The sequence below is a fragment of the Leopardus geoffroyi genome, chromosome B4 (genome assembly GCF_018350155.1).
Source record: "Leopardus geoffroyi isolate Oge1 chromosome B4, O.geoffroyi_Oge1_pat1.0, whole genome shotgun sequence".
NCBI classification, from domain to species: Eukaryota; Metazoa; Chordata; class Mammalia; order Carnivora; family Felidae; genus Leopardus; species Leopardus geoffroyi.
This window is the reverse complement of record NC_059341.1, coordinates 37,391,672-37,419,109: the sequence shown is the minus strand read 5'-3', so window position 1 is coordinate 37,419,109 and position 27,438 is coordinate 37,391,672. Positions and strand designations below refer to the sequence as shown.

Below are 27,438 nucleotides of genomic sequence, written 5' to 3'. Positions count from 1 at the left end.
CCCCTCTATAGAGGGGACCACTCTCCTTCCCCCCACCCCAAGACAACATAACTAAACAGAAATGGGGTGAGGCAGAGAAAACTAGCACACAGTAGCAGGCAATCCATACATGCTTGTTAAATATGTATAATGGGGAAGAACACCGGCCTGAGAACAAGGACACCAGGTTTTAGGCATATCTCTGGCCCTAAAGAGCCAGAACTTGAAAGAGTCACTTTCTCTTTGGTCCTCGGTTTCCTCATCCATGAAGTCAGGAGGTTGGACAAAAAAAAGCACAGTGGCAACTGGAGCATCTGGAGCACTGTATTTGAAAGGACTGTGAGGTGGGAAAGACTCAATCAGCAATGTCTGTTGCAGGCATAGGAAAGTACAGACACCCTCACCATGCATTTGCACAGTCTAGGGATCATCTCTAAGTTCTTTCCATTCCAATGCTCCATGAGTTGAGGACAACATTGCAGGAAGCATGTGGAACTAGGGCTGCAGCTAGGGACACCTTAAGACAATGATGGCTTGTGAAGGCTTGCCTCTTGGCTGTTTCTCTAGTTCCTTCCCCATGGACTGACTCCAGAACACTAAGCCTAATGAAGCACCCCTCTAATGGAATGTCAGAATCCAATAGTGTGTTCATTGTCACTTCCAACATGGTGTGTTCCATTGGGCACTCCAAGCCAAAGCATGATACATATTCCCATCAGTGCTACCCTCCCAATGCACAAATATAGTAAGCTGTAACATCCCCAGATACAGGAACATCCCTACAGTGGGAGTTCCACACAGTGTAATATGTTAGAATCAGATGGTGGACTCAAAAAAGACCACCCTCCTTTATAAATAAGAAGGTGTGTTCCAACAGTATGGCGTGGTGCAGTGGGACCGCCTCTAGCCCACCAGAAGGAGCTGCCTTCGCTGAGGAGAGAGCAGCGTGGCCTCTGGCCGGGGGCACCCATGAACATCACAGAGGTGCTCAGCAGGACTGTGGTAAGGGACAGAGGCAAAGGCTGTTTGCTGTAGTGGCCCTGACAGAGGTTCCTGGCTCAATGGCCACTTGGCTGCTGGCCACGTCCTACAAGTGGGTCTCCTTCTCCCCAATGATTAGTCCTTCTTTTGTTGGGGAAGGCCCACAGTCCTGGCTGGTACCACGGTCCAGATACAGGTGTTGCTTGGGCTGCGGGAGGCTGGGGTCGGGGGTGGTGAGCTGTTGCAGGCGCTGTGGAGAGAAGAAGGAACGAGTGGGTGCTACCGGTGAGAAAGACAAAGCTGTTTCATCCTGGTTGTATCCCCAGGGCCTGGTATAAAGCCAGGCACACTGGGGGCAGCCAGCACGATATGAGTAAATACATGAATAAATATTTTGAGAAGAGAGAAGAGACGATCAATCCCGTGGCGATTAAGAACATGAATGGTCTGGGTTCTAGTCCCAGCTATGTTACTACCTATGCAACTTTTAGGCAACCCATTTAACCCCTCTGTGCCTTATCTGTAAAACGAAGATAATAATAATACACAGCTCATAGTATAGTGCCTGGCACAGGGTCAGTTGGTCAATAAGTGCCTATTATATTTTATGAGGAGCAGTACTACTATTATTACTGTTATTGGTGCCATCTTCTTCCCCTCCTTCTTGCCTTGAATGCAGATGTGATGACTGGAATGATGACAACCTTCTTGTGACCATGAAGTGGTAAGCATGATGATAAAAAGACGTGCTCAGGATGGAGGTGCAGAAATAGAGGAAGAGTTTGGCCCTAACAACTTCTTTTCAGCAGCTGAACCAAACACCAGCAGCACCCATCTCTGGTCTCTTGATGTAAAAAGAAAATAAGCCTATTTGCTTATTGCAGGTCGGGTTTTCCGTTACTTGTAGGCCAGATAGACTTCTGCAAGTGTAATGTCTTTGTGGAGCATGCGCTATCCCCTTTTGGGAAGGCATGTCTTAAACTCTAAACAGGGAGCTTTTGCCCATGCCTCCCCAGGCAGAATTAAGAAAAGAAACCAGGAATGAACCATGATAGCTGGTTATTAATTTCCTGGGAGCAAGGAATTTGTGCCCTATAAATCTCTGTCTGGGCACCTTGAAGTTCTTATTGTGACTCAGTTTCCTCCATAAGCATTTGACAGTGTACCCATGGTCAACCTGCCCACATGATCGGCTGGAGGTCAGATTCTGAAGGTCTAAGACTCTAGGTCTTTTGAGTGTTTCTGGAAATGAAGCCATTGGACTGGTCTTCAAAGACCCTTCTCTTTGAGATTTCATCAGACCAAAGAGCTGTCCCACACTCAGAGCTGGGCCCTGCCCATCGTGCCCTGCCTGCAACCTCACTCAGCAACCCCCTTTAATATATCACTTCCCCTGGCCCCTACCTTCTTGAAGGAACCCTGGGTCTTCAGAAGGGTGATGATGATGAACAGAGGGACGCAGACCATGGAGGACAGAGCCAAGAACCAGCCGATGGAGTAGCCCCAAGGAGGGTACACATAGATGTTGTTGTATTTGAGAGGTGTGTACTTGCTCAAGGAGAAGAGGAAGGTGGCCTGGAAAGAGGGAGAGGTGGATGCAGATTAGACAGAGAGCCCTTGAAATCCTCTCTTTAGCTGCTTAAATATCCAGTGACAGAGGACAAGTAAAATACACTGAAGTGGGGGCGCCTGGGTGTCTCAGGTGGTTAAGCATCCAACTCTTGATTTTAGTTCAGGTCACGATCTCAGTCATAAGATCGAGCCCTGCATTGGGCTCAGCGTGGAGTGAGGAGCCTGCTTGGTTCCTCTCTCTTTCACTCTCTCTCTCTCTCTCAAATAAATCAACTTAAAAGAATACACAGATAGATAAATAAATACACTGAGGTGCTTCAATGAGGTAGAATAGTAAAAGCCATTACAAGCTGTGGGCCAAGGCATCACTCCATGGAAGGCTGAGACAGGAGGTGGGGGGGGGGGGGGGAGGGAGGAGGAGCCCTGAGCAGGCAGACAGAAAGAGACCATAACTGGGAAGTCTGGCGGCTGGATGGAGGCGCTATGAGAAAGGAAGGGAGCAGAAACTGGAGGGTAATGATGGTAAAGCAGAGAGATGAAATGGTCCCAGGAAGGAAGGGCAGGAGAACCAACCCAGAAGTGGAAATGGACCAGCCTCCCAAGGTAACTGGACAGGCAGGAAAAGAGCCCCAGAACCCAGGCATCCTGTTCCTTGTCCCCGAGTCTTCTGGATGTAGGAGGAGATATAGGGGTAGCTGGGTGGGCACATACCAGGCAAAGTCCAGGGGTCAGAAAGAGCCAGGAGATCTTCACCAAGGGCCATGGCCGGTAGCCAATCATGTCTTCAACGTTGTCATAGAACCGATCTGCCCCTGCCCAGGTGGGAGGGGAGTGTGAGAACAGGAGGAAGGGAAGAACTCACCGTATCTGGGAAGGACTCACCTGGCTTTGCACTCTTCCCCCTACCTTATGAGGGGAAACCGGATCCAGGCACATGAATGAAATGGGTCCCTGGCACCCCAACCACAAGGCAGGGAGCGAGGAGGAAGAAGGGGCTGCCACCAAAAAGCCAGGTGCCCTTGAGAGAGTCACCTAACCTCCCAGTTAAATCCTTTGGCCCCTTGTCTAGGAATGAAGACCCTACTAACCACAGAGGTGGGTGTGAGCCTAAAATGGGCACAATGACTGTGCAAACGCTCACTTATATATGCCTCAGACATGACTTCAGTTTCAAGTCAAAACAGCAAAGTTCCCACTGTTCCAAGCATAGCGTGCTGAACTCACATAAGGCCAGAAAGCCTCTGGGAATGGAACAACAGTCTAGATTCGACACTCTGGAGGAGCCACTCTGTGTTCTTAGAAAATCTTGCTAAGAGGCTCGCTTTGTGTTTGTGGAAACACTGGATTTGTTTACTGTCCTTCTGTTTCCACGTTTGCTCCAGATCCAGATCCAGCCAGTCTCCCAAGAAGAAAAGGGCTGCTGATTGGGAAAGACAGTTGGAGGGCCCCCTAGCCCTTCCTCAGAGAAAAAAAAAAAAAAAAGGAACTTTCCACTGATCACTGATGGACATGAAATGCCACCATTAGGGAGTCATTCCTTTGGCTTCTAAATTTTTCCCCCAGTTAAAAACCAGATGTTACTAGGAAGGGGTAACATACTAAGGTTTCTCAGCTACTTATAGCTTTCTGTGATTGAGTTTATCAGATCTTCTTTGAAAACAAGTTCTGAGGAGCAGTAGGGGAAAATCAGAAAGACATCAGATGCTTCAGGTGAGAAGACAGGTGGCCTGTCCCAGGAAAGGAAAGGACACCAAAAAAGAAGGCCTAGGGTAGCAAAATAAAAACCTTCTCGTGGCTTTCCTACCTATGCCCACTACACGGCACCCACCTACCCTCTCTGCCCTGAGCCTTGTTACACTAGCAATGTGTTCCCCCCCAACCTGGTGCAGTGGAGTCAGATGGTTTGGGTATGATGATGCCTCCCCCACTTACTCTCTGTGTGAGCTCAGGCAAGAGACCTACCTCTCTGAGCCTCACCTCCCCTGCACAGGCTGTTGTGTGGGTTGAGAGAGAATGTATGATACAATCATCACGTTGCTTGGCATTCAGCAGTGCACGGACTCCATGCATAAAGATTTCTCCTCTATTGTCATCAGACACAACAATGGCATGGATGTCACAGCACTCAGCACCACTGGCCAGTTGCCTCAGCACTGAGGGGGGTCAGGGAGGTTGAGGGCAGTCAATGGAAGGCAGAACTCACTTTAGTTAAAGAAAGAAATGCATAACAGCCACAACAAAAAAAGCTACCTCAAAAACGTGGGAACGAGTTTTCTGTTCCTGGAAGTATTCAAGCAAGGTCTGGGTGGTAACCTAGAAAGGGAGTGTGGGAATGTGTGGAGGCTCAGACTACGTGGCCCTGAAGATCTCTTCTGACTAGGACTCCCACTGATGAAGTGCCTCCAGCAGTTTCCGCATCAAGAAAACGGCACACTGTTGTTTCTGATTCCTCTCACTAGTGCAGGAAATCAGTTTTGTCCTTACCGCAGCTCTGTCTGCCACAATGAGAAATGCCTGGGTTCCCAGAGGCGGACAAAGTTCCCAGAGAAAAGAACCAGGGCAGCAACACCAAGACCTATAGAAACCAGAGGGCTGGCACACCCCGCCTCTCACAACCTTAGGGGTAGGCTCTCCCCACCTCCCCCCTCCACTTACCATACACCCAGCTGATGCAGATCACTTCAAACACTGCCAAGAAGAGCAGGCATATGCCACTGGAAGCGTAATAATCAAACAGCTGGAAGATATACATCCCGCCCTGCAGAGAGGCAGGGAGAGCTGGGCCTTGGCCAATGGGGGAGGGAACCTGCTCCTCAGGGACAGGGCGCACACCCATCTGGGCACACATCCTGCTCGGCCCATGGGAAATTGTTCCTTGCATCTGAAGGCAGTTTGGCCAGGCAAGACAGGCCCTTCATTTAACATTGGGACAACAACCTGACAGCTACGGGGACACTGGGAACTGTCTGCCCGGGACCGTATCTCCTAGAAGTTGGCCCCACCTCACTCTGAGAGTGCTCCACTCCCCTCTCCAGGCCCAAAGGACAGCCAGGGCCAGACACTTACCGTGTTCTTAGGAGAAGGTCCCTCTCTTTCCTGTGGGGTTGGGTGGGTGGCAGAAGGTAAGCCTGAAGCTGCACCCACCTTCTTTAATATGAGGAGGGGAATCTGACTAAGAAGGGCATTCCTGACAATGTCATTAGACCAGCTGGATCCAACCATGCCTGAAACCAAATATCCCTAGACTTTGCAGTTTCCTGGCCCCCCCAAGGCTCCCTTTTCTGCTTAAGCTAGCTTGCATTTGTTGTCTGTCACCTGACACGGAAAGACAGCTAACTAACACAGGTAGGTTCTGCCTCGTGGTCCCCACAACCTTGCTGTGAGGAAGGTGGGCTCTGAGAAGGGTCACCAATGCACCCCACGGCTCCCTCAGCCTGGAGCCCCGCCTGCAGGCCGCCCCCCTCTGCTCACCTCTGTGACCAGGAAGAGCCCTAGCAGGTAGCACACGATGGCAATGGTGAGAATGAGAAGTTCTCGCCTCCCGCTCTTCCGGAGCTGACCGGGGAACATGTCCACAGAGGCTGTCACCAGGCACTCCACACAGACAAACTGCAGGCAGGAGGGAAGCCGGGGTGAGAGGCACCACCTGCCCTTGGGCCTTGCCTGGCGTGGCCTTGCCCTGGCCGCCTCGCACGCCACTCACCCGTGCTGATGCACAGGAGCGCAGGAAGGGGCACAGGGGCAGAAACAGGGTGGCCAGCCCTGCCCTCGGCCGTATCTCTATGACGGAGGGTCCCAGCAGTGAGGGTTGGAGGGGGAGATATGTTCCGTCCCAAAGAGGGGGGCGGGGCTGTGGGGGGAGAAAGCAGGTGGCCCCCCTCACAGAAGAAGGTCTTGAGGCCAAGGGTCACCCAACCAACTGCAAGGACAAACCCTGGAAAGTGGAGTGGGGCTTGGAATGTAGGTCAGGGGAAAAGGAGTTGGGGGAGGAAGGGAAAGCCCAGAACCTCAGAAGCTGGCAAGAGGGTCGCCAGGGCAGGGAGGGTCGGGGTGGGGTGACGAACCTGGCTGTCCAGCCCTAGGAAGATGAGCATGATGAAGAAAAGGCAGGACCACAGCTGGGATAAGGGCATCATAGTCACCGCCTTGGGGAACGCAATGAAGGCTAGACCAGGACCTGCAGGCACACAGCACAGTCAGGAGAGCTCCTGGCTCTCACTGCCCTGGCGAAGAGCCTTCTCCCAAGGCACTGCGTGTGTGGAGGGGCAGGGGGAAGGGGGGAAGCGTTTAGGGGAGGGGTTCAAGAGATCAGAGTAGTTTCACCCCTTACTCTGCTCTCTGGTTCTGGGGAGTTGGCTGTGCATTGGTTCATCCATTTATCCATCCCTGCACACAACCGTGGGGCTACCCGCCCTCAGTGCCCTCCCCCACCTCCCTCCCTCCCATGAGAAGGCCCAAGCTCTGCCCCCAGATGCTGAAAGGTTCTCATAAGCCAGCTGCTGGGACTCCTGCCTGGGACCCTGTAGGAGGGATCTGTGTTCCCTGACCCCCCTTCCCCTCAGGGCCCAGACAGCAAAGTGGTACCTACCAGACTCGGCCACTTCAGAGATGGGCATCCCCTGCTCCTGGGCCATGAAGCCCAGGATGGAGAAGACCACGAACCCGGCCGCGAAGCTGGTGGCGCTGTTGAGGAAGCAGAGGGCGATGCAGTCCCTGCGGGGCGGGGCCAATGCAGAGGAACCAGGAAGGAAAATGAGGAAGAAATCCATCAAGGGAGGGGAGATCCAAAGACAGCAAGCGGGGAGAGGAGAGGGAACAGGAAGGCAAAATATGCGAGAGGAGAGAAATGGAAGAGAGAATGGGCGAAAGACCACGGTCATGTAGTGGAAGGTGAGAGAAGAACGTGAGGAAGAAAGAAGAGGAGGGAAGGAAGACACTGAGTCTGCAAGATGAAGCTGATTCTCCGATCTCACTGCAGGCAGGTCGGGCGCCCCGGGGTCCCACAGCGTCCCCACCGCCCAGCCCTACCTGTAGCAGTTGTTGTGGTACTTGTTGTAGCTGCCCAGGGCTGTCAGGCACCCCTGGCAGATGGCGAAGGAGAAGAAGATCTGGGTGCCCGCGTCCATCCACACCTACGTGAGACCCCAAGAAAGTGGCAGAGGGAGTGGAAGGGTGCCCGCCCGTCACCCCTCAGCCCCAGCGGGCCCCCCTGGGTGTGCCCTCAGAGTCGCTTATTCCCCACTCTCTGCTCACAATCTCTTCACTGGCAGGCCAGGTTTAAATTTGCCTCTTTTCGGGGAGAGGCGCCTGGGTGGCTCAGTCGGTTGAGCATCCAACTTCAGCTCAGGTCATAATCTCACGGTTCCTGAGTTCGAGGCCCACATCTGGCTCTGTGCTGATAGCTTAGAGCCTGCTTTAGATTCTGTGTCTCCTTCTCTCTCTGCCCCTCCCCAACTCTCTGTCTCTCTCTCAAAAATAAATAAACATTAAAAAAAAATTTTTTTAAGTAAATTTGCCTCTGGGGGCACTTCGTAGGCACCAAGTACTTGAATTTCTCAGGTGGAGTGGCGGTGCCCCGAGAAGGCAAAGCCTACCTGCAGGGCAGAACTGAGAGCATCTGGCTCATTCAACAAGTGCCACGGGCCACTTCATTAAAATATAAAGAAAAACACCACCAGGACTCCACGGGGAGGGGGTGCAAAGAATGCGCTCAGACAAGTCCTAGAGGAGGAAATACAAATGGCCAGCAAATCTGTGGGAAAATGTCCAGCCTCACAGCAGTAAAAAATAAAAAAAAATTAAGACAACAAAATGATACTATTTTGATCTATCAAATTACCGAAGGTTAAATTATTATCGAATCTCTCATGGGCCCTGCAGAAAAAAGGGTACCCTCCAATACTGGGGGAGAAAGTCCACATTTCTCTAAAGCCAGTACGTTTCAAGAAGCTTAAAGGCACATGCTCTTTGACTTAGTGATTCCAGGGCTGACTGCCGTCAGGGAATAATCAGAGAGGTGGCAAGAGATTTAAATATGGGGTGTCCAATGCAGCTGTATATACGATCATAAAAAACTACATGACCTTAAATGTCCAAGAATCAGAGATTGAGAAAGTGACCCCAGGGGTGAGCGTTCAGAGGACACGGGGCCTTGTCTGCTTTGCCCACTGCCCCACTCCATGGTCAGAGAGCCACCTGGCACTGAACGGGTCCTCAGTACATTTTGGGTGAATGAGTGACCGAATGGATGATGGATGGAGGACATATTATGCAAGGATTTAAAATGACTTCTACAAATGAATGTGATAGCATGAAAAATGCTTACAGTGGAATTTAAATGAAAAAAGATGCATCTCTCTGTATATAAATATCTCAAATACATTAAAACAAAGATACACAACACCAACTAGGAAAAGAGTTGGAAGGAAATATACTAAAATGCTCATAGAGATGATACCTGAGTGGTGGGATTACAAGACACCTTTATCTAATTTTTCTCCAGTGGGGATATATTGCCTTTAATCTTTTTTTAAAATGTTTATTTATTTTTGACAGAGAGAGAGACAGAGCATGAGCGGGGGAGGGGCAGAGAGAGAGCGAGACACAGAATCCCAAGCAGGCTCTAGGCTCCGAGCTGTCAGCACAGAGCCTGCTGCGGGGCTCAAACTCACAGACCGCGAGATCATGACCTGAGCTGAAGTCAGACGCTCAACAAACTGAGCCACCCAGGCGCCCCTTTTTAATTTTTTTGCAGGAGGGAAAATATTGCCTTTAAACCAAGAGAAAAGCAACTACAGATTTTCAAAAGTACAGCTCTGGTTTGGGGTGGGAGGCATCTGGGAAGGGGTCCCCAGCACAGCCCCTACCTGGGGGTCCTTGAGGCGAAGCAAATCTGGCTTCAGGTAATAGATGACACCCTCGTAGGCTCCCGGAAGGGTGATGCCTCGGATCAGTAGGATGATCAGCATCAGGTAGGGAAATGTGGCTGTGAAATAAACAACCTGGAGGGGAAACGGGGCCAGGTCACTGCTGTTGGGGACACAGCTGCCAGGAGGCACCAGGGAGTCTGCGGTAGTCCTCCTGTCACCCCTCCTCAGGCAGCATGAGTCACACCTAGCTCAGGGTCCGACACCTTCTTAGAGATGCTGAGAGCATGTGAGCACCTGTCTTTCTTTACACATTCCAGTGGGTCTTAGGTGCCCTGGCAGGCAGACTGTGAGATATACATCAGCAGGGCAAAGAGGGAACAAGGACAGGGAGGGGTACAAGCTTCCAGCCATAACATTTCAAAGACTATTTTAGAATTCAGGGGCGCCTGGGTGGCTCAGTCGGTTGAGCGTCTGACTTCAGCTTATGTCACGATCTCCCAGTTCGTGAGTTCGCGCCCCACATCAGGCATCCTCTGTCCATCACCGACCCCTGTCCCTCCCCCACTCACTCTCTCTGTCTCAAAAATAAATAAACGTAGAAAAAAAATAGAATCCAGAATCTGTTCTCCCTTAATCCCTCACCCTAGCTGGTCTCCCTATGCCCCTGGTGAGTGTGGGACGTGGTGAGGGACGGGGAGCAGATCGCCGCAATGACCTGTGGCAAAACTTAGACTGCACTTTTCCAGGCTTAGGGTTGGGCAAACAGCAGTGGCCTGAGCTCTGGGACATGGAGACACTCAGATGGGTCTACTCGGCCCCTGACCAAGTTTAGCTCCTTAACCCACAGGGATGGCAATATCTGTGTTATTATCACTATTTCTAGTTTTATTATAATTACAACAATCCAGGGAAAGGCAAGGCTGCCCCCCAAGAACAGGTTAATCAGAGAAGTCAGCATCCCGTCTACTCCTGGCTTTAAAAAGCATGAGGCATCCACCTGAGATTCCCTGGGTTGAAAATAAGTGTTCAAGTCTGAACTCTCTCAACACATACAATAAGCCACTCTTGTCCATTCTTGGCTTAAACCCCCGTGATTACTGGAAATTCACCACCTCAAAGATAGTTCTGTGTGCTAGTTCTTACCAAACATTGTCTTGTTGTGTTGTTAGGTGCAAACAGCAAGTCATAAAAGTGTATGATCCTAATTGTGTAATATACACACATAATAGATACAGATATACACAAGCATACTTAAAAAGGAAACTAGAAGGCAATACAGCAAAACATTAACAGGGATTAGTAGACCCAAACTGCCACCATGCTGGCTCCAACAGTGATTAGGGGGACTTTTATGCTTCTCATTTTGCTCTGCATGTTTCTTATGTAAACAGGTCTTTTAAAGTAATATTGAAAGAGAAAGTCCTTCCTTGTGCTGAGCTAACCTCTTCCTACCATTTTCCCCTGCTCTCAACATGCCTCTCCCCTAAACTACTCTTTCAGTTCTCCAGAGGGACTCTGTGAGTGTCTCCATGGATTCTGGGGGGCTGCAGAGAGCTTACCAGGAGCCAGAACACCTCACCTTGCCAGTGGACTTGACCCCTTTCCAGATGCAGAAGTAGCAGATGACCCAGGCAAGCAGGAGGCACAGGGCCAGCTCCCAACGCAGGGCCCCCAGGTCATGGATGCCTGAGGTGATGCCCAAAACACGTCTCCTGAGGATGGAAAAAATGAATAACCAGGTGAAAGGCTACAGGGGCACAAATCGCCTTTGTCTTCAAGTCTCTTGATTCTTAGAGCTGACCCCACACATCTCAGGTTCCAGGCTTCCCCACCCCATCCCCCTGCACCTCCCCTATGGCCATGCCATGTTCCCACCTGTAGTCTGTATGCCCCTGGCCGTTAGAAGACCAAATCACGTAATCCCATAGGTATCTTTGTCTTTCTCTGTTGTACAGAGAGATAGAGATAGAGAGAGAGAGAGAGAGAGAGAGAGAGAGAGAGTGAGGGTGGTAAATAATAAATGGATAAGTAGATGGAGAGTAGATATTCAGGTTGATGCACAACTACATGGGTATCAAACAGAGGGGCTGAATGTGTTTTAGTACCTAAAGGGTGTAGGGAGTAGTGGAAATGTGTGTGCGTAAGCGTTGGTGGACATGTGTGAGGTTTGGGTGACATGGGGTCGTAAATGTGTGAGGGTGTAGGTAGACACATGTGAGTGTTGGTCAATAAGTGTGGGTTTAGGTAAGGGTGAGGGTACAGGTACACTTGTGTCAGAACGAAGGTGGACACGTGGGCATGGGCAGATGTAAGGGTGTAGTCAGGGGAAGGGTGGAGGTGTGAGTATAGTGTTTGCCAGTTTTTGCAGTACAAATGCTTCCTCCTTGGCCAGTTTCAAGCCACCAACATGACATCACTGAACACAAAGCTGGGGAGCGATGTGCACAACCAGCTCTCCTTAGCTGGGACAGACTATTTGCTGTGCACCTGTGGACACGTGTGGGTTGATGTGAGTGTTCCCTCACGGCTCAGTGATGTGCGAGGTGGGGGTGGGAGGAGGGTAAGTGCTGAAGAGCATGCACAGAAAGGCTTGAACTTGTACTCCAAGTCCCAGACCTCAGACATCCAAATTTCCTGCTTGGGGCCCTTAGCACATGGCATCCAAGCCCAGCACCTACTCCCAGAATTCCATGACAGGTGAAGTGAAGTTCTCAGACGGGGTCGCTGTGCGGGCTCCTGAATGGTTCATAAAGTCCACGCAATGCTCTGTTGGGAACAAGGGGTGGGGCGGGGGGCTGTGCATCAGCTGGGGACCAGATGGGGAGAGATGTCCTCACATCCTAGTCCCTCCAACCCTCTGACCTTGCAGCCCAGCAGTCCCCATGATTCCCAGTCCCAAGAGCTTCCCCTGGAGCCCCCATTTCCCAGGAGTTAGCCACTCAGGTGGTTCATGGGACCATGTGCCTCCCTCCTCATGTGCCTCACACTGCTCTTGTTCCAGTGAATCTGGCTGTTTCTCTGGCCACCCCGTCCACCAACCTCTGACACAGACCTCGGATCCCCTCTGCCCCTATAACTTGCTCACTCTCTCTCCACTCAGCAGATGAATGGACTGAGTCCTTGGGCTTGCTCTTCCCCCCACATGGCTTATGCTGTTCACATTTTGGGTCCTTCTCATCCTTCAGGCCTCAGCTAGCTCTTTCCCTCCCACTGCTGTATAGTTTCTGCAATGTTTCTTTCACCTATTGCAATTTGTGATTGTTTTATTAACTTGTCTCTTTCTATCACTAGACCACACACTCAAGGAGGGCTGGGGCCACGTTGCCAGTGCTCACCCTTGGATCTCTAGCACCTGGCACAGAGGGAGTGAGGATAACCCCCTGCAGTTATATAAAACATTCACAGTCTTGTTGGATTTTTGGTTCTCCTAATGGGAACCTAGTCTAGGCTCCCACAAAACTGCACCAGAGGCCACAAAGCTTGGCTTTGAGGCAAGTTATACCATGTGCTCTGTCATTGTTCGCCATCATCAGCCACCACAGGCCCAACCCCTAAGGAGAGGCCCCCTCCCAGGGGCTGAAATGATGGATACCTGTGTTCCAGGTATTGGTACAGGTTGTCCAGGGCAGCTCAGAGGTAAAGGAGCTGAACAGGTAGAAGAGAGCCCAGGCGAGGATGATGATGTAGTAGATGTTCAGGTAGGACTCAATGACCACCGACGCCAGACCAATGCCTTTGGGAGTAGGGCAGGCATGGGGAGCAACAAATAGAATCCAAGAGATCAATGTTAGCCCAACAAAGTCACATAGAAGCTGCCAGCTGTGGCTAGAAGGACATTGGGTACTAAACGAACAGAACACCTGTGGTTTGCTTGTTGGCCTCAGAAGCCATTTACAGCATATTTTTCTTTTTAAATTTATTTTTATTTTTTAATGCTTTTAAATTTATTTTTGAGAGAAAGACAGAGCACGAGAAGGGAAGGGGCAGAGAGAGAGAGGGAGACACAGAATCTGAAGCAGGCTCCAGGCTCTGAGCTGTCAGCACAGCCCCACGCGGGGCTCGAACTCACGAACCATGAGATCATGACCTGAGCCGAAGTCAGACGCTCAACCTCCTGGGACACCCAGATGCCCACAGCATATTTTTCTAAGTAAGAAAAGCAGGTTACAGAATACCATCTCAGGCATTCTTCCACTTTTGCAATATATATTTGAATGTATACCTTTTTTTTTTTTTCCTGATGAGATAAAGTCTGGAAGGATTGTCATCCAAAAGTTAACGGTGGTTGTCTATCTAGGTGATAGGATTTCGGCTCATTTTTTAAAGTTTGTTTGTTTTTTACCTTTTGTCCATCTGCATTTTCTAGTTTTTCTGTGACAATCATGCATTACTTGTAAAATAAAAACTGCAAAACCAAAAGATAAGTGCAAAAACCAAAAGAAACCAGCAAGGAGAAAAGAAAGGAGAAGTGGTCGCTGACTGTCAAGAACTCTGGAGCGTGAGTCAGTCTCCACACGCCACCTCGCTGCAGAGCACAGGGCCAGAGTGTTGGCAGAGGCGTTCTCACACCCAGGAGCAGCCTGGAGGCTGGCTGTGGCTCCCTATGGGTGGGGGGGGAGGTACCAAAGGGCAGGCACAGTCACCCCCACCCAGCCCGTCTGCTCCTGCAAACGTGGGATCTTTGCCACAGTAATTTTAAAAGTAGCACGTTGCCAGGGAGGCTCTTAGTCCCAAGGTGTGAAAGCTGGGCAGAGGACAGATCACAGGCCTGTTTGTCCTGAGTCCTGAGTCCTCCCCCGGGCTCAAGAACGACTTAAGGAAGGCCAGCTCAGCCCCAGGGCAGGTTGGAGAATCAATGCTGACTGTCAACAAAACCACCCCTTGGCCAGGCAAGCCCACCCCGATTGTCTATTCCCGCTGGCCTGGCAAACTCGACCAGAAGCCATCCGTGTTTTCCTGCATCTGGGTCCCTGCAGAGCATCCAGGCACTGGGGGACAGGAGCCCTAAAGTGGCCGTGGCCAGGGCAACTTGGTCCTCGGGAGGGGCGGTGGCTGGGGCTGCTGATGGTGAGGAGGGTCCCCCGGGGGAGCCGGTGGCGGGGATATTCAGAGCGCGCACACAGACACCCACACACCCAAACAAGCGGCCACTGTGCGGCCACTCGCCCGCCGGAACGCACTGTGCTCCCACCACCCGCCCCGTAAACACCGACCTGACCCTGGAGAAGGCAGGGCGCCAGGCTGGGGAGGGGAGGTGCCCCTTCTCTGAGAGGAGGAAGCTTGTGCCTGTGTGCAAATTGAAGAGGGAGGGTGGGCGAGCACAGGGTGTGCCCAGGCTCCCTGGGAGGTGAACTGTGGGCTGGGCGCAGTTAGGCAGGTGGCGGGCAGGCAGTAAGCAGCCTGGACCCTCCCACCAACATAGGTGCACACACCTTGAGCGAGCCTTTCCCTGAGACCCCAGGCCTTGGAGTCTCTTCAGCTTGGAAAAGACAGAAGGAGCAGCAATCGCTCCCCACAACCCCCATCCAATGCTTAGTCTGCTCCCCCTGTCTGTGGTGACTCCCTTGGAGAGTTAGTACATGCGTGCCAGAGAGGCCGGCCCCTGTTTTGGACACCCAGGGGCTCGCGTGGACCTTGGGATAGAGCCCAACTGGCTGGGACAGTAGGCTGCTCTGGGGTCTGGAGCAGAGCACTGAGAAACTCTGTGCTCCGTCTGAGGCCACAGCACTCCTGGAGCAGCCAGAACTCATGAGTAGAAATGCATGTGGGCCAAGCTTCCCCCTGCCCCAGCTGCTCACTGCTGCCGCTACAGGGGCCCCATGGATGCCCCAAGAGGAATCAGTACCAGACCAGCCTTGTACCCCAACCAAACCCCCAGTCAGTGGTCAGGGACCCGGCCTGCTCAGGAACCAGTGTTTCTCTACCATGCCCACCCCCGTCCAGCCTACCAAGCTGAGCAGCAACCCCAGATAGCCTAGTCCCTGGGCTCCCTTAGGGACTGACATGAGGGAAAGAGTCCTCTCCTCATTTCAAATATGCAAGAAACCTCTCGGAGACCAGGATTGGGTTTCCCACTGGCCCCCAGGGGACTGGTCCAATCAATTAAAAATGGGGTCAGGGAAGGACACTCCAAACTGCTCACACTAGTGCCAGCAACTCCATAGAGGGAACAGGAACTGTCCCTAACATAATCCCAAACACAAGAAATAGCATGAATTTGCAGCTCAGGGAGGCCTGGGTTCAAATCCTTAGCGAATGACCTCATTTTCTCATATACAAATAACTAAGAGAGTTATTACTGGAGGATTCAATGAGGAAATGCATGTAAAGTGCTTACATGAGCCCTAACACATAGCAGGGCTGAGCAGACGTTAGACGACATCATCTTCATCATCATGACTATTGTTATGTACTCTGGGACCACTCCATGTACCCAGGAACAGCTTTCCAGGAAGCCAAGGAAGATGAAGCTCAGGATTCCTCACTTGCAAGGACCCCTTCCAAGGCTCCTCATCTGAAGTTTCACTTGCAATTTTGTGCTTTCTTTTTTTTTTTTTTTTTTTTTTTTAATTTTTTTTTTTTCAACCTTTATTTATTTTTGGGACAGAGAGAGACAGAGCATGAACGGGGGAGGGGCAGAGAGAGAGGGAGACACAGAATCGGAAACAGGCTCCAGGCTCTGAGCCATCAGCCCAGAGCCTGACGCGGGGCTCGAACTCACGGACCGCGAGATTGTGACCTGGCTGAAGTCGGACGCTTAACCGACTGCGCCACCCAGGCGCCCCCAATTTTGTGCTTTCTTGAGGAATGCCTTCCTCCCAGCATCTATAAGCTTTGGGCCCCACAAAGTCTGGCGACACTTCCTGGGTCGTCCACAGCACTTAGCACGGGATGAGAGGAGATGACTAGGAAGCGGTGGCCCCGAAGGAAGGGGAATGGGGTGACGGAGGGATAGAGGCCCTTGGGGGCCCTAGTAGGAGGGCAAAAGGGAACACTCACCCTGGAGAAGGGGGCAGATCTTCCTCCAGGCTGTCACGCTCCCTTGGCTGGTGTACTGGCCCAACGCCACCTCCAAGAAGAACACTGGGATGCCACAGGTGAAGAAGAAGATGAAGTAGGGGATGAAGAAGGCTCCTGTGGAAGAAGGAGGCAGGAGCTGAGCCCTCAGTCCTCGGAGACCTGTGCCCCAGTGCTCGTCACCCTCCTCACCCTCCCAGGGGCCCAAGTCGGCTTCCTCCCATCTGCCGGCAGGGACAGGCAGAAATTTTCCAGTCTGAGCCCCACTCAGGATAGGAAAGACCTTTGAAGAAAAATGAGTAAAAATTTAAGTGGAAATCCTAACAGACGCACTATTTATTTTCTCAGTGTGCTTCACAAACTCAGTCAGTTTATTATTTTTGGAACAAAAACATGTGTTCTGTATAATTTGATATGCTTATTAAATTATCAAGTTTGTTACATGTTAGAGAAAAACAAACAAAAACACCTTGGAAAAATTATTTTCCCTCTAATAATTTTCAGAGGGTTTTTTTTTCCCCTCCACCAGGCTCTGGTCTGAACTGGGGTCTTAGCAGACAAGGCCTTTCCTCTGCTCAGGCAGATTCCCGGGAACAGGGGTTTCAGTAGCCATGTGATAAAGCACTGACCTACAGGCCCCCACAGGAGGCCAGGCCTAAAAAGCATCTGATAAATTCTGGAATTTGAAGACAACCCTAAGCCATCAGTGCCCACTTCAGTCACTAAGATAGTGACCTCACCTCAGAAGTGTATCCATGGGTGAATGGAATATTGTTTACTGTACAATAATAACACTTAGCACCTATTTGCTGCTTACTGTATATAAGGCATTCTTTTTTTTTTAATTTTTTAATGTTTATTTTTGAGAGAGAGAGAGAGAGAGAGAGAGACAGAATGTGAGCAGGGGAGCGGCAGAGAGGGAGGGAGACACAGAATCCAAAGCAGCCTCCAGGCTCTCAGCTGTCAGCGCGAACTCACAATCCATGAGATCATGACCTGAGCCGACGTTGGACACCCAACCAACTGAGGCACCCAGGTGCCTTTGTAAGGCATTCTTGTAAATGCCTCACCAGCATCAAAATCCTCAACAAAGCCACCTCCTGTGGGGTAGGTACTATTGTTATCCCCATTTTACAGATGGGAAAACTAAGACACAGATGAGGAAACTGAGACGCAAACCCAGCTGGTCTGATCCTGAGTCTGTGCTCTTTTTTTTTTTTTTAAGAGAAAGAGAAAGAGCTCAAGTGTGAGCAGTGGAGAGGGAAGAGGGTGGGGGAGCTCAAGTATGAGCAGGGGAGAGGGGCAGAGAGAGAGAGAGAGAGAGAGAGAGAGAGAGAATTTCAAGCAGGCTCCACAATCAGCATGGAGCCCAATGAGAAGCTCAATCCCACAACCCTGGGATCATGGCCTGAGCTGAAATCGAGAGTCAGAGACTCAACCGACTGAGCCACCCAGGCACCCCGAGCCTGTGTTTTTAACCACTGCATCATAAGACCTCTCAAGTAATCCACTTTACTTTGTAGACAAAATAGAAAGTGCAAAGGGAAAAAACATTGTACACCTTTTCAGTTTTTTATACACACACACACACACACACACACACAAACACATACATACTTCTTTTTTTGCAAAAGTGAGAACCTACTATAATCACTTGATAACCATTTAAAAACACATCAAGAACCTATTATATCAATAAATACGTATGTCATAATTTTAATGGCTATATAGTATTCTGCCTTATGCATCTACCCTAGTTTATTCCATCAGTACTCCCACTGGCATTTTTGGTTGTTTTATTGGAAACTCTGCTGTGATCCGTTGTCCACAGCCTTGAGCACTTGCCTAATTTGCTCCTCAGTATAAGTTTCCAGTAGACAAATTTGTAGGTCAGAGGGTATGCATAATTTTTTTTGCTTTTTTTTGTGGTAAAATATATATAACATGAATTTTACTTTTTAGCCATTTTTAAGTGTACAGTTTCGTGGCATTAAGTACATTCACATTATTATCCAACCATCACCACCATCAATTTCCAGAACCTTCTTACCCAACCCAATCTGAAATTCTGTAGCCGTTAAGTAGGAACTCCTTGTTCTCTGCCTCTCCCCAGCCCCTGGTAACCACGATTCTACTTTTTCTCTGTGAATTGCTATTCTAGACACCTCATAAAGAGGGATCATACAGTGCTTATGCCCTCAAGGTTTATCCATGCCATTTTAAGGCTGAACAGTATTCCCTCTTGTGTATATACCACATGTTTGTCTATTTGTCCATTGAGGGACATTTGGGTGGATTTCCACCTTTGGGGTTTGAACATTTTTTTAAGGTCTTTGACATGCATTTCCAAATCGCCCTCCCAGACTCTCATACCAAACTGTGCTGCCAGTAGCGATATGTGAGAGTGAGACAGAAGGATTTGTGAGTTTTCTGGGCCCTACAGAACCATAACAGCCAGTAACTCTGTGAGTCGTGACGTCTTTTTTAACCCCAGGTTTGCCGGTACATCTTGAGTACTGCTGGAACATTCCTCAACCCAGTGCCAGTACCATCACTGACTCCAGTTTATGTGGCTTAGGTGGCTGAGGGGCAGCGTTCAGAAGTGTTTGGGCTGGGGGCTCTCCCAGAGGGCACTTTCCCAAAGTCTGGTCTGTGGCGGCCTGTGACCCATGGACCCCTTCTGCTGGCTTGTGTGGAGGCCCTTCTCTCTACTGAAGGAGACAGTCTCAGCTCTACCCTTGGCATGTAGACTTCAGCCCCACGGAAACTGGGGAGAGCTCAGGAGGCCTGGAGATGGGCCGCCGTCAGCCTGAGTCCACCCCAGAAGGGCAGTGAGGGCCTGGGCCATGGGCAGCAGTGAGAGGAGGTTGGTCCTGGATCGCCTGGATGGTTCCTCCATCCTTGGCTTTCTCCCTGGGTTTCCAACGCACTATCACTGCAAACACACTCCCCTCTAATGAACTTCTGAGAATCCTCACCTGGGGAGATTGCCCTGGCCCACATTTCTCTTGGCATCTGCCCAGACTCTGGGCACCAGAGGCCTGATGATGCCCCACAGGAATCTGTGAAGACAGGATAACTTGAGACGTGTTTATAATCTCCCTCCCTCTGCTCTAAGGTAGGCCTTATTACCTCTGCCAAGCACACACTCCTGAACCACTGAGTTTCCATTGTCATCTGGAAACTCAGAATTCATAAAATTCTCTCTCCGAGTGAACCATTTTTTGAAGATGATCTAGTTTAGTGACTCCCTGCTTTTTTGTGACCAAAGACATTATTATACCAATAACATTGTTTTTTATCCCTTTGGAAAGATTATTCTCTACAAAACTATTTATTAACTAATAATAATTATCTATTAAGCAATAATAATTGATTCATTTATCAGTAAAAACTATATTTAACTGCCGACTGAGAATTATGGTCAGCTTGAGACAAACCCTATTATCGCAATGAGTTAGTACAATTGTAAAAGCCTAAAGCAACGAGTTGACATTTGAGTTGGTCCGTGAAGTCATGTCCCCCACACAGATCCATTATCAAGTTGTCTGCAATGAGGAACATGTGTTACTACTTTCCTAGACCCCCACACACCAGTGACCTCAGATCGGGACCTTTGATCTGGCTCAGCGTCTCTTGTTAAAGGTGAGGGAAACACGCCAGGGCCGGCGGGGGGGGGGGGGGGGGTGGGGGGGGGTGGGCAGTGTGCCTCCTCCAGGTACTTAGGTTGGGGCAGAGCTCAAGTGAGGACACAAGGGACAGAAATGAACACAGACCCTGGCCAATGCAGTCTGGTTCTGCCTCTTCGCAGATGACCCAGGCTCAGCCCAGCGTCACTGCACACTGGCACAGGTGCTTGTCTCCCCAGGCCGCCCCACAGTACAGAGGCCACAGCCACCAGGTGGGACGAGGCAGCGTGGGCCCTGGAACCCGAAAACCTGTCTCCTTTTCAGACAGCAGGGAGAGGATGCGGGAGCCTGCGAAGCAGGCTACCAGCTACCAGCCGGTTCTACGGTCTTGGGCAAATCGCTAAACATTCTGAGCCTCCACGTGCTCTATGAGATGAGGGCTCAGCCTAAGTCCTCTTTAGCTGGAGCATTAACGCCCTGTGTGTCCGTGAAACTGGCCTAGGACGGTTCAGTTCGTGAGTTCAAGCCCCACATCCGGTTCTCTGCTGTCACCGCAGAGCTAGCTTTAGATCCTCTGGCCCACTCTCTCCCTGCCCCGCCCCTGCTCATGCTCTCTGTCTCTTTCTCTGGCTCGCTCCCTCTCTCTTTTTCCCTCTCAAAAATAAACATTAAAAAAAAGAAAAGAAAAGAAACAAGTTCTTCTTGCTTCCCCTGATCTCTGGCCAGGATTCATCCCCCACTCCCAGGCCTGGCTCCATATCCCTGACCTGCCAGGAAACCCCAACCCTATTTCTTTGGAGCCATTAGTTCAAGCAGCTTGTAATAATAACTGTAAGTTTTGAAACACAGAACAAGTTACATAGTAGATACTCAGTAAATACTTGTCAAATTAAATGTGAATCATGTTTAGAAGGATTTTCTAAACAATGATTATCTTTAAATAGGAATGTTTCTTCTTTTTACCTTTCTGGAATGTTTCTAATTTCACAATATACATATGCGATTTGCACAAGAAGAATAAAGATATTTTCAAAAGGGAAAGATGAATCTGTCCAGTCACAGGGGCGCCTGGGTGGCTCAGTCGGCTAAGTGTCCAACTCTTGATTTCAGCTCAGGTCATGATCTCACGGTTCATGGGTTTGAGCCCTGAATCAGGCTCTGTGCTGGTGGAACAGTTCCTGCTTGGGATTCTCTGTCTCCCTCTCTCTCTCTGCCCCTTCGCCTGCTCACTCTCTATCTCTCTTTCAAAATAAATAAAAATTAAAAACTTAAAAAAAAAAAAGAATCTCTCCAGTCACAAATAAATTCATATAAATGAATTCTTCCATTTGTATGAAAATTCCAAGTAGGTAAATCTATAGCCACAGAAAGTAGATTAGTTGTCACCAAGGGTTGGCAGGGACACGGAATACAGTGACTGCTTATGGCTTCGGGGCTTCTTTCTGGAATGATGAAAATGTTCTAAAATCAATTGTGGTGATGGTTGCACAATTCTGTGAATAGGCTAAAACCATTTAACTGTACACGTTAAAAGATTAATCTGGCCCCTTCCCACCATGCCCCTACTCATTTTTATTACCAGTGCTGAAAAATAATAAAATTAATGTTCCTTCAATTAAAAAAATCATAAACAAGGTAATATCACCTCTCTGATCAAATTCTTCTACAGTTCCCATCTCACTCAGAGCAGAGGCTACAAGATGTGGGCCCTGTTACCTCTCTGATCCCTTCCCCTACTCTTGCCCCCATCTGTCTCTGCCCTCCTCTTCAAACATGCCAGGTGCACTTTCACCTCAGGACCTTTGCACTCGCTGTTTGCTCTGTTTGGAATGTTCTTCACCTGAGAACTGTCCATACGATCCACTCCTTTACCTCCTTCAAGTCTTTCCTCAAATGTGACCTCCTCAGCTAAAGCTTTGCAGCTCACCTTGCTCCACATTTTCAACCCCAGCCCCTCCCCGCCGATGACCCAGCCTTCCCCCGCCCCTTCCCTGCTTTGCTTCTCACCATTCCACAACTCGCCATTCAACATACCACGCATTTTATTTGTTTGTCTGTCATCTGCCACCTTGCACTAGGAATATGTTCTGTTTTGTATCTAGAACACTGCCTGGCCCAGGGTAGGTCCACAGTAACACAGGTCGAATGAACGAATCCTATCAGCCACTGACACTGTCCAGAATAATGAAGGATTGTTAGTAGTGTATCTTACTAAACACTCAGATTCCTTGGTCCTGCCCATTACCTCGATTAACCTTCACCGGAGCCCTGGGAGGCACCATCCCTATTTCACAGAGGAAGACCCTGAGGCGGAACTAGAACTCAGACCCAAGCCCTCCAAACTCCATTCCAGCCTCCTTCTGGTTTACCGCATCGCCAGGCAGGAGGCGCCCAGGTGGGCCCTGCCTGGCAGTCAAGGCACGGCTCTCCCCACCACGCCTACCTCAAAGTGAACTCACCACCTCCATTTTTGTAGCAGAGATAGGGAAACCTCCAGACATTGCCCAGCCCAATGATCTCCCCGGCCACTGACAGCACAAACTCCATCTTGTTGGTCCATTGGCCCCGATCCTTCACCTGGTCCTCGCCTTCCTGGTCCAGCTTCTCTCCCTCCTCAGGGAGCCAGGAGACCACAGGAGGCCCGTCCTCGGGGACTTCCATTTTTCTGTCCATAGCCACGGGGTAGATGGGGGGGCCGCCGAGCCGGGAGCGGGCAGGATGGGGAGACAGGCGCGCCTGGTGGGAGGACAAGGGGTGAGCCGTGCAACCCCAGTGCGTGCCCCGCCACCCCTGCTTTCTCCATCCTCGTCTTTTGTCATCCGTATAACATTGCTGTAATATCTCATATGGTTGCAATATTGTTTAATATTGTTGGACTGTTGATTTTCTTCCCGAACTCTCAAGGACTTACACACCTGAAGTTACACTTTGCTCTCATAACTCAGAGACCAAATAGGGAGCCAATCTTAGTTTGTCCATTTTGCAGATGGAAAAACCCAGGCCTCGAGAGATGAAGACCACGCAGGAGTGGACTGGGAGGAAAGGGCTCGGGGTCTTTTATTCCGAGTCCCTTTTGAGCTTTACAGCCAGCCACCATGCGCGCTGGGCCCATCTGCCCAGCTCCACAGGGTCCATTGAGTGGCGCCAGCCCAGGCTCCGGCCTCCAGCCCAGGAGGGATCGAAGCCTGCCAGGGGTGATAGGAGGTCAAAGGGCAAGTGTGGCTTAGGTGACTGCATGGTCTTCCCCTAGCGGTTGTGTGCTCACTCCCGTGCCAGGTCATTGATCGGCTCACGGTAAACATGGGAGCCAGCTAGCCCTGGGTGTCTGATTGGGAGGGAAGGAGAAGGTGGGGCCTCTGAGCAAGGCCAGGTGAGACCCGGAATCGGCACCAGAACCAAGTACCTACGGCCTTCGAGGGAAACCTGGCTCCTTTTCTCTCCGGCATACCTCTGTCCTGAGAACAAGGGGTCCTGGTGGTAGATCCCAGGGCGAGACTCACTTGGGTAGTGGTCATCTCCAGGTCAAGGTGGTCCCCTCGTGGGAGACCCCGAAGTGGCTGCCCATGACAGCGGGTCACTGCTTTTCCTCAGTCCCTGCTCCCCTAAAGAGCCCAAAGCTCCCTGAACTGCCAGAAAAATGACGTGGTCGTTCTCAGCTTTCCTCTGTGCCTGTCATCCGTTTGTCAACCCCCGGGAGATAAATTGCAGCACTGCGGTGTTGTCCTGGAATCCGTGTTTGCCTTCCCCTCCCTCCCCTACACACAGCTGCCCTGAGGCCACCTCCGCCTTGGCTCCCAGTGAGCTGCCAGGAGGAGGTGCCCGGGCTCCAGAGGGAAGCGCCCACCCACTGCCCCTCACCTCCAGGGGCGCTGGGGGAATCAAAGTGACCAGAAGCTGCCAAGTGCGCCATGCTTCTCCAAGGCTTTAGACAAACACAAGGGATTCTTTTTACTAAAAGAAGTGTCTGTGTTTATTTGTTGGTCCTTTTAACCCAGGCAACAGCCCAAGCCCAAGTCAGTTAGAAAGGCGTGGCAGGAGCCATTTGAGGTTATGGAAATTTTTGAAGGTGACTTCGAGGGTACAGGTTATCCCAGGAATGGGAAAGCCTGGCAGGGGGAAATTCTGGTATGGGGACTCAGAGAGTTCCACTGCAATCGCAGCCCAGGACAGGAGATGAGGAGAAGCACCCAGTGGAAATCAGAGGTCTTGGGCCTCTGGTGTCAGGGAGGAGGGAAGGGAGGAGGAAGGAAGGGAGGAGGAGGAGAGGGAGAGGGGAAGAAAGCTCCCAGGTTCAGAGGAGACTGTCAGACCTCAGGTGGCCGGGGGCGGGGGGGGGGGGGGGTGTGCTTTGAGAGCCAGAGTGTCAGGTTGGAAAAACAGGGCAGTCTGGCCCCAGGGGGAAAAGTTGGCGGGTACCTGAACGAGCTGTAGATGTTGTTACATAACTGGGGTTAGGGCACCCTGACCAATGGCCCCCAATTCATTATCAAACAAATGAATGGATGAGTGGAGGAATAAATGAATGAATTCAAAAATGTTAATGGAAAAGCACCAGACATGAAACCCAAGTTCTAGTCCAGACCTAGCCAATAATAATATTAACAAAAGTTAACGTTGTGCCAAAAACATACACTTCTTTGTGCACGTTACTGAATTTCATCTTCATTAAAATCTTTGACGTAGGTATTACTGTTAACTCCATTTTATAAATGAGGAATTGAAGCTCAGAGAGGCTAAGGAACAGGACTTGACACCCACCAGGTGTTCAGGAAAACTATTTTTGAATGATTTGAATAAACTTACCAATACACTAAGCGGTGGAGCTGAGTCTCTAACTTGCTGTGTGACCTTAGGCAAATCACACCTCCTCTCTGGGCTTTAAGTCTCCCTGGAAGAGAGAATGATCCCTGTTCAACAAGGGCATTGGGAGGGTGGGGAGTAAAAATAGATCCATGAAAGACAAGGAGAGATTTTTGCCTTTGCCTGACCAAGCACCAAGTACCAAGAGCTATAGTGTAGCTCAGCTCAGGGTGAGCCCGAACACACAAGTCACCAAGGGGGTGGTCAAGGGACAAGCCTTACTTCGCAGACCAAAAGCAGCTATTCCAGGGACCAGCTGTCCTGGACAGTTGAAGGAGGGGAGACCTGCTGGGGACAAAGGAGTAAACGGAGGGAAAACCAGAGGCGAGTGCAGGATGAGGAAGCAAATCTGAGAGCCCGGCTCGGGCACAGGGTTTGGGTTGTATCGGGATGGGGGAAGGGAGACAAGAGAACATACATTGATGAGCTGATAATGACATTTTTTTTTTTTAATGTTTAAAGGTTACTGGGAAGATCGTAATTTGTGTGTTAGAATGAAAAACCGGAATGGCAGAATGAAAGCAAGAGCATGTGAGAAGGAAAGCTGGCCTAGAGCCACAGCAAAGCCAAGGGGAAACAGGCTGACAGTGCAGCAAGTGCGATTCAAGTTAGACTCAGGGAAGAAGTGTCCAGGAGGATGTCAGATACAACAACAAGCCGTACAGAGCTCTCCTTCTGGAGTGACTTTTAAGAAGCCAAGAGGATGGCACGCCCCACCTTTCCGCCTCCCTCACTCCGTCCCCACGGTACCCTTCTACCCGCCCCCCTGCTGTGTGCTAGGAATAAACAACGGTGTCATCCACAGTTGAGATGCCTTCCAGAGATCCCCCCCTTCCCAAGGGTCCACCCGTCTCGGTCAGCTCTCCAGCCGCTCGCACCACCTCCCCACCCCCGCTAAGCTGGAGCAGGGCACGGGGCACGGATTGGGGCTCACCGCACATCCATGCCCTCCAGAAGCAAAGACACCTACACCCACACTGGGCTCAGTCTGCCCATCGAGGAAATCTTCAAGAGGCCTAGCAAGTCCGGAATTAACCGTGTTCAGGAGCTGGGCATGAAGACGGAGGCCTGGCCGGGGGCTAGCGGAGGAGCAGACAGGTGGGGAAATGCCGCCCCCCGTGTGCCGCCGGGATCCCAGTGCATCCCATCACCCTCCCCGGCCAGCCCCGGCTACGGGGGCGAATGGGATGCCCCAGCCCCTGCTGCAGCCCACACCCACATACCAGTTCCTTTTTCCGTACACACACTGGTGCCGTTCCCGTCACGTCCCTTTGCACACACATACCTGTGTGCATGGCACCAAAACCTGACTCCGTCTAGTCCTTCACACCCTGTGGGCTGCTCACTTCAGCTGGTGGCCGCCTGCACCTCCCGGCGGCTCCCTCGTTGCCCTTCCCTGGCACAAGCATGCTCATGCCTCCCCGGCACCCCGAGCTGAGGCTGCTTCCTCCTTCTGGGAGACAGTTGGCTCCCTGCTTGCCCTGCCCCACCTGTGGGGGAGGGCAGAAACCCCTCATCTGCGTGGCTAATTGCAGGTCATGGGCCCTCAGGAATGCCCAAGCTTTCTCCTGTCTGCTCTCCCTTCCCACATCGCTGGGCACTGTCTGCTTCCCCTCCCTGTCGGTCAGGTGACCACCCCTCTTTCCCCGCTTGTCTGGGGCCAGCCCCCGATCTCTGTACTTTCCCAGTACAGAGCATGGTTTGGGGAAGCTGGGGTGATGCCCCTTGTCCTAAGAGTCCCAAGCATCAGACTTTCCTCCGGTCCCAGGTTTTTGTACCACAGACACACACACTTCTGCAAAGCTTTGCCACCTGGGACTCAGCCCTCTAGCCCCTCTGAGGCACCTCTCAGGCACTGCGAAGGCACATCCAGTCCTCCATTTCCTGCTCACCTCAGTCCCGATCTCCGCTCCCGTGGTCAGCTCAGCTCCATGCCTTGGGTCCCCAGGACAGTCCCGGGGAAGCGGCTTGCAAGAATACCCAGAAAGACGGGACCTGAGAGGGAAACTGTCCACCTCTTCTCCTTCCCTTTTCCTCCCAGCTCAGAATTCCGTCCAAGTTGTTGTCCTGGGACTCCCAGACAGAAAGCAGCTCTGTGTGTGTGTGTGTGTGTGTGTGTGTGTGCGCACGCACTCACACACACCAGTGTATTGGGAAGTGAAGGGACAGAGAAATACCACAAGCAACAGGAGGGACTGAAGCCAAAAGTTTGTGCACCAGGATTACAACATCCAACTTCAGGAAGCCAAGTCCTCTGTCCCCAGCCCCCCACCCCCATCTCTCTCCTGCTGTGGGCTGCCCCCCCCCCAGCCCTCCTAGTGGGTGCTGTCCCAAGACGGTCCCTCCAGACCAGCTCAGAGACTCATACCCAATCTCATCTCCCTCCTTTCTTTCGTCCCTCCCGCCTTCCCCCTTCTCACCGTGCCCCTCCAGCACCAGCAACTTCTGAGGGAAGAAACGAGGATGTACAGGTCAGGGAGCAGCCTTCTCTCGCCAGAGGAGTAGGATGGGAGCCACCAACCCCACGGTGG

The 27,438-nt window shown here is 51.1% G+C and overlaps 1 protein-coding gene across 8 annotated transcripts; it reads right to left on the bottom strand.

The window, feature by feature from the left end:
- Window positions 1–285: 285 nt before the first annotated feature.
- On the bottom strand, window positions 286–27,438 carry SLC6A12 (solute carrier family 6 member 12). 8 transcript variants are annotated; one of them, XM_045463828.1, is made up of 16 exons: window positions 27,328–27,438; window positions 24,851–24,935; window positions 22,507–22,783; window positions 16,401–16,535; window positions 12,994–13,134; window positions 12,080–12,167; window positions 10,981–11,113; window positions 9,399–9,533; window positions 7,561–7,664; window positions 7,121–7,245; window positions 6,597–6,709; window positions 6,004–6,141; window positions 5,188–5,290; window positions 3,244–3,344; window positions 2,365–2,535; window positions 286–1,210 (listed from the first exon to the last, which is right to left on the bottom strand). In XM_045463828.1, the coding sequence occupies exons 3-16, from the start codon at window positions 22,718–22,720 to the stop codon at window positions 1,067–1,069; spliced, it is 1,845 nt and encodes a 614-aa protein (XP_045319784.1). In that variant the 5' UTR covers window positions 22,721–22,783; window positions 24,851–24,935; window positions 27,328–27,438; the 3' UTR covers window positions 286–1,066. The 8 variants fall into 8 exon arrangements, 7 of the variants coding, with proteins under 7 accessions (XP_045319784.1, XP_045319787.1, XP_045319780.1 ...); XM_045463831.1 differs by lacking the exon at window positions 27,328–27,438 and adding an exon at window positions 26,800–27,125 and having other exon boundaries at window positions 7,121–7,215; XM_045463824.1 differs by lacking the exon at window positions 27,328–27,438 and adding an exon at window positions 26,800–27,124.

Coding starts and splice junctions, on each gene's coding strand:
- SLC6A12 (XM_045463828.1), bottom strand. CDS start 22,720: ATGGACAGAAAAATGGAAGTCCCCGAGGACGGGCCTCCTGTGGTCTCC. Junction 9,534..10,980: donor GGGTCAAGTCCACTGGCAAG/GTGAGGTGTTCT, acceptor TTTCCCCTCCAG/GTTGTTTATTTCACAGCCAC. Junction 6,142..6,596: donor TCCTAGGGCTGGACAGCCAG/GTTCGTCACCCC, acceptor TCCTGCCTGCAG/TTTGTCTGTGTGGAGTGCCT.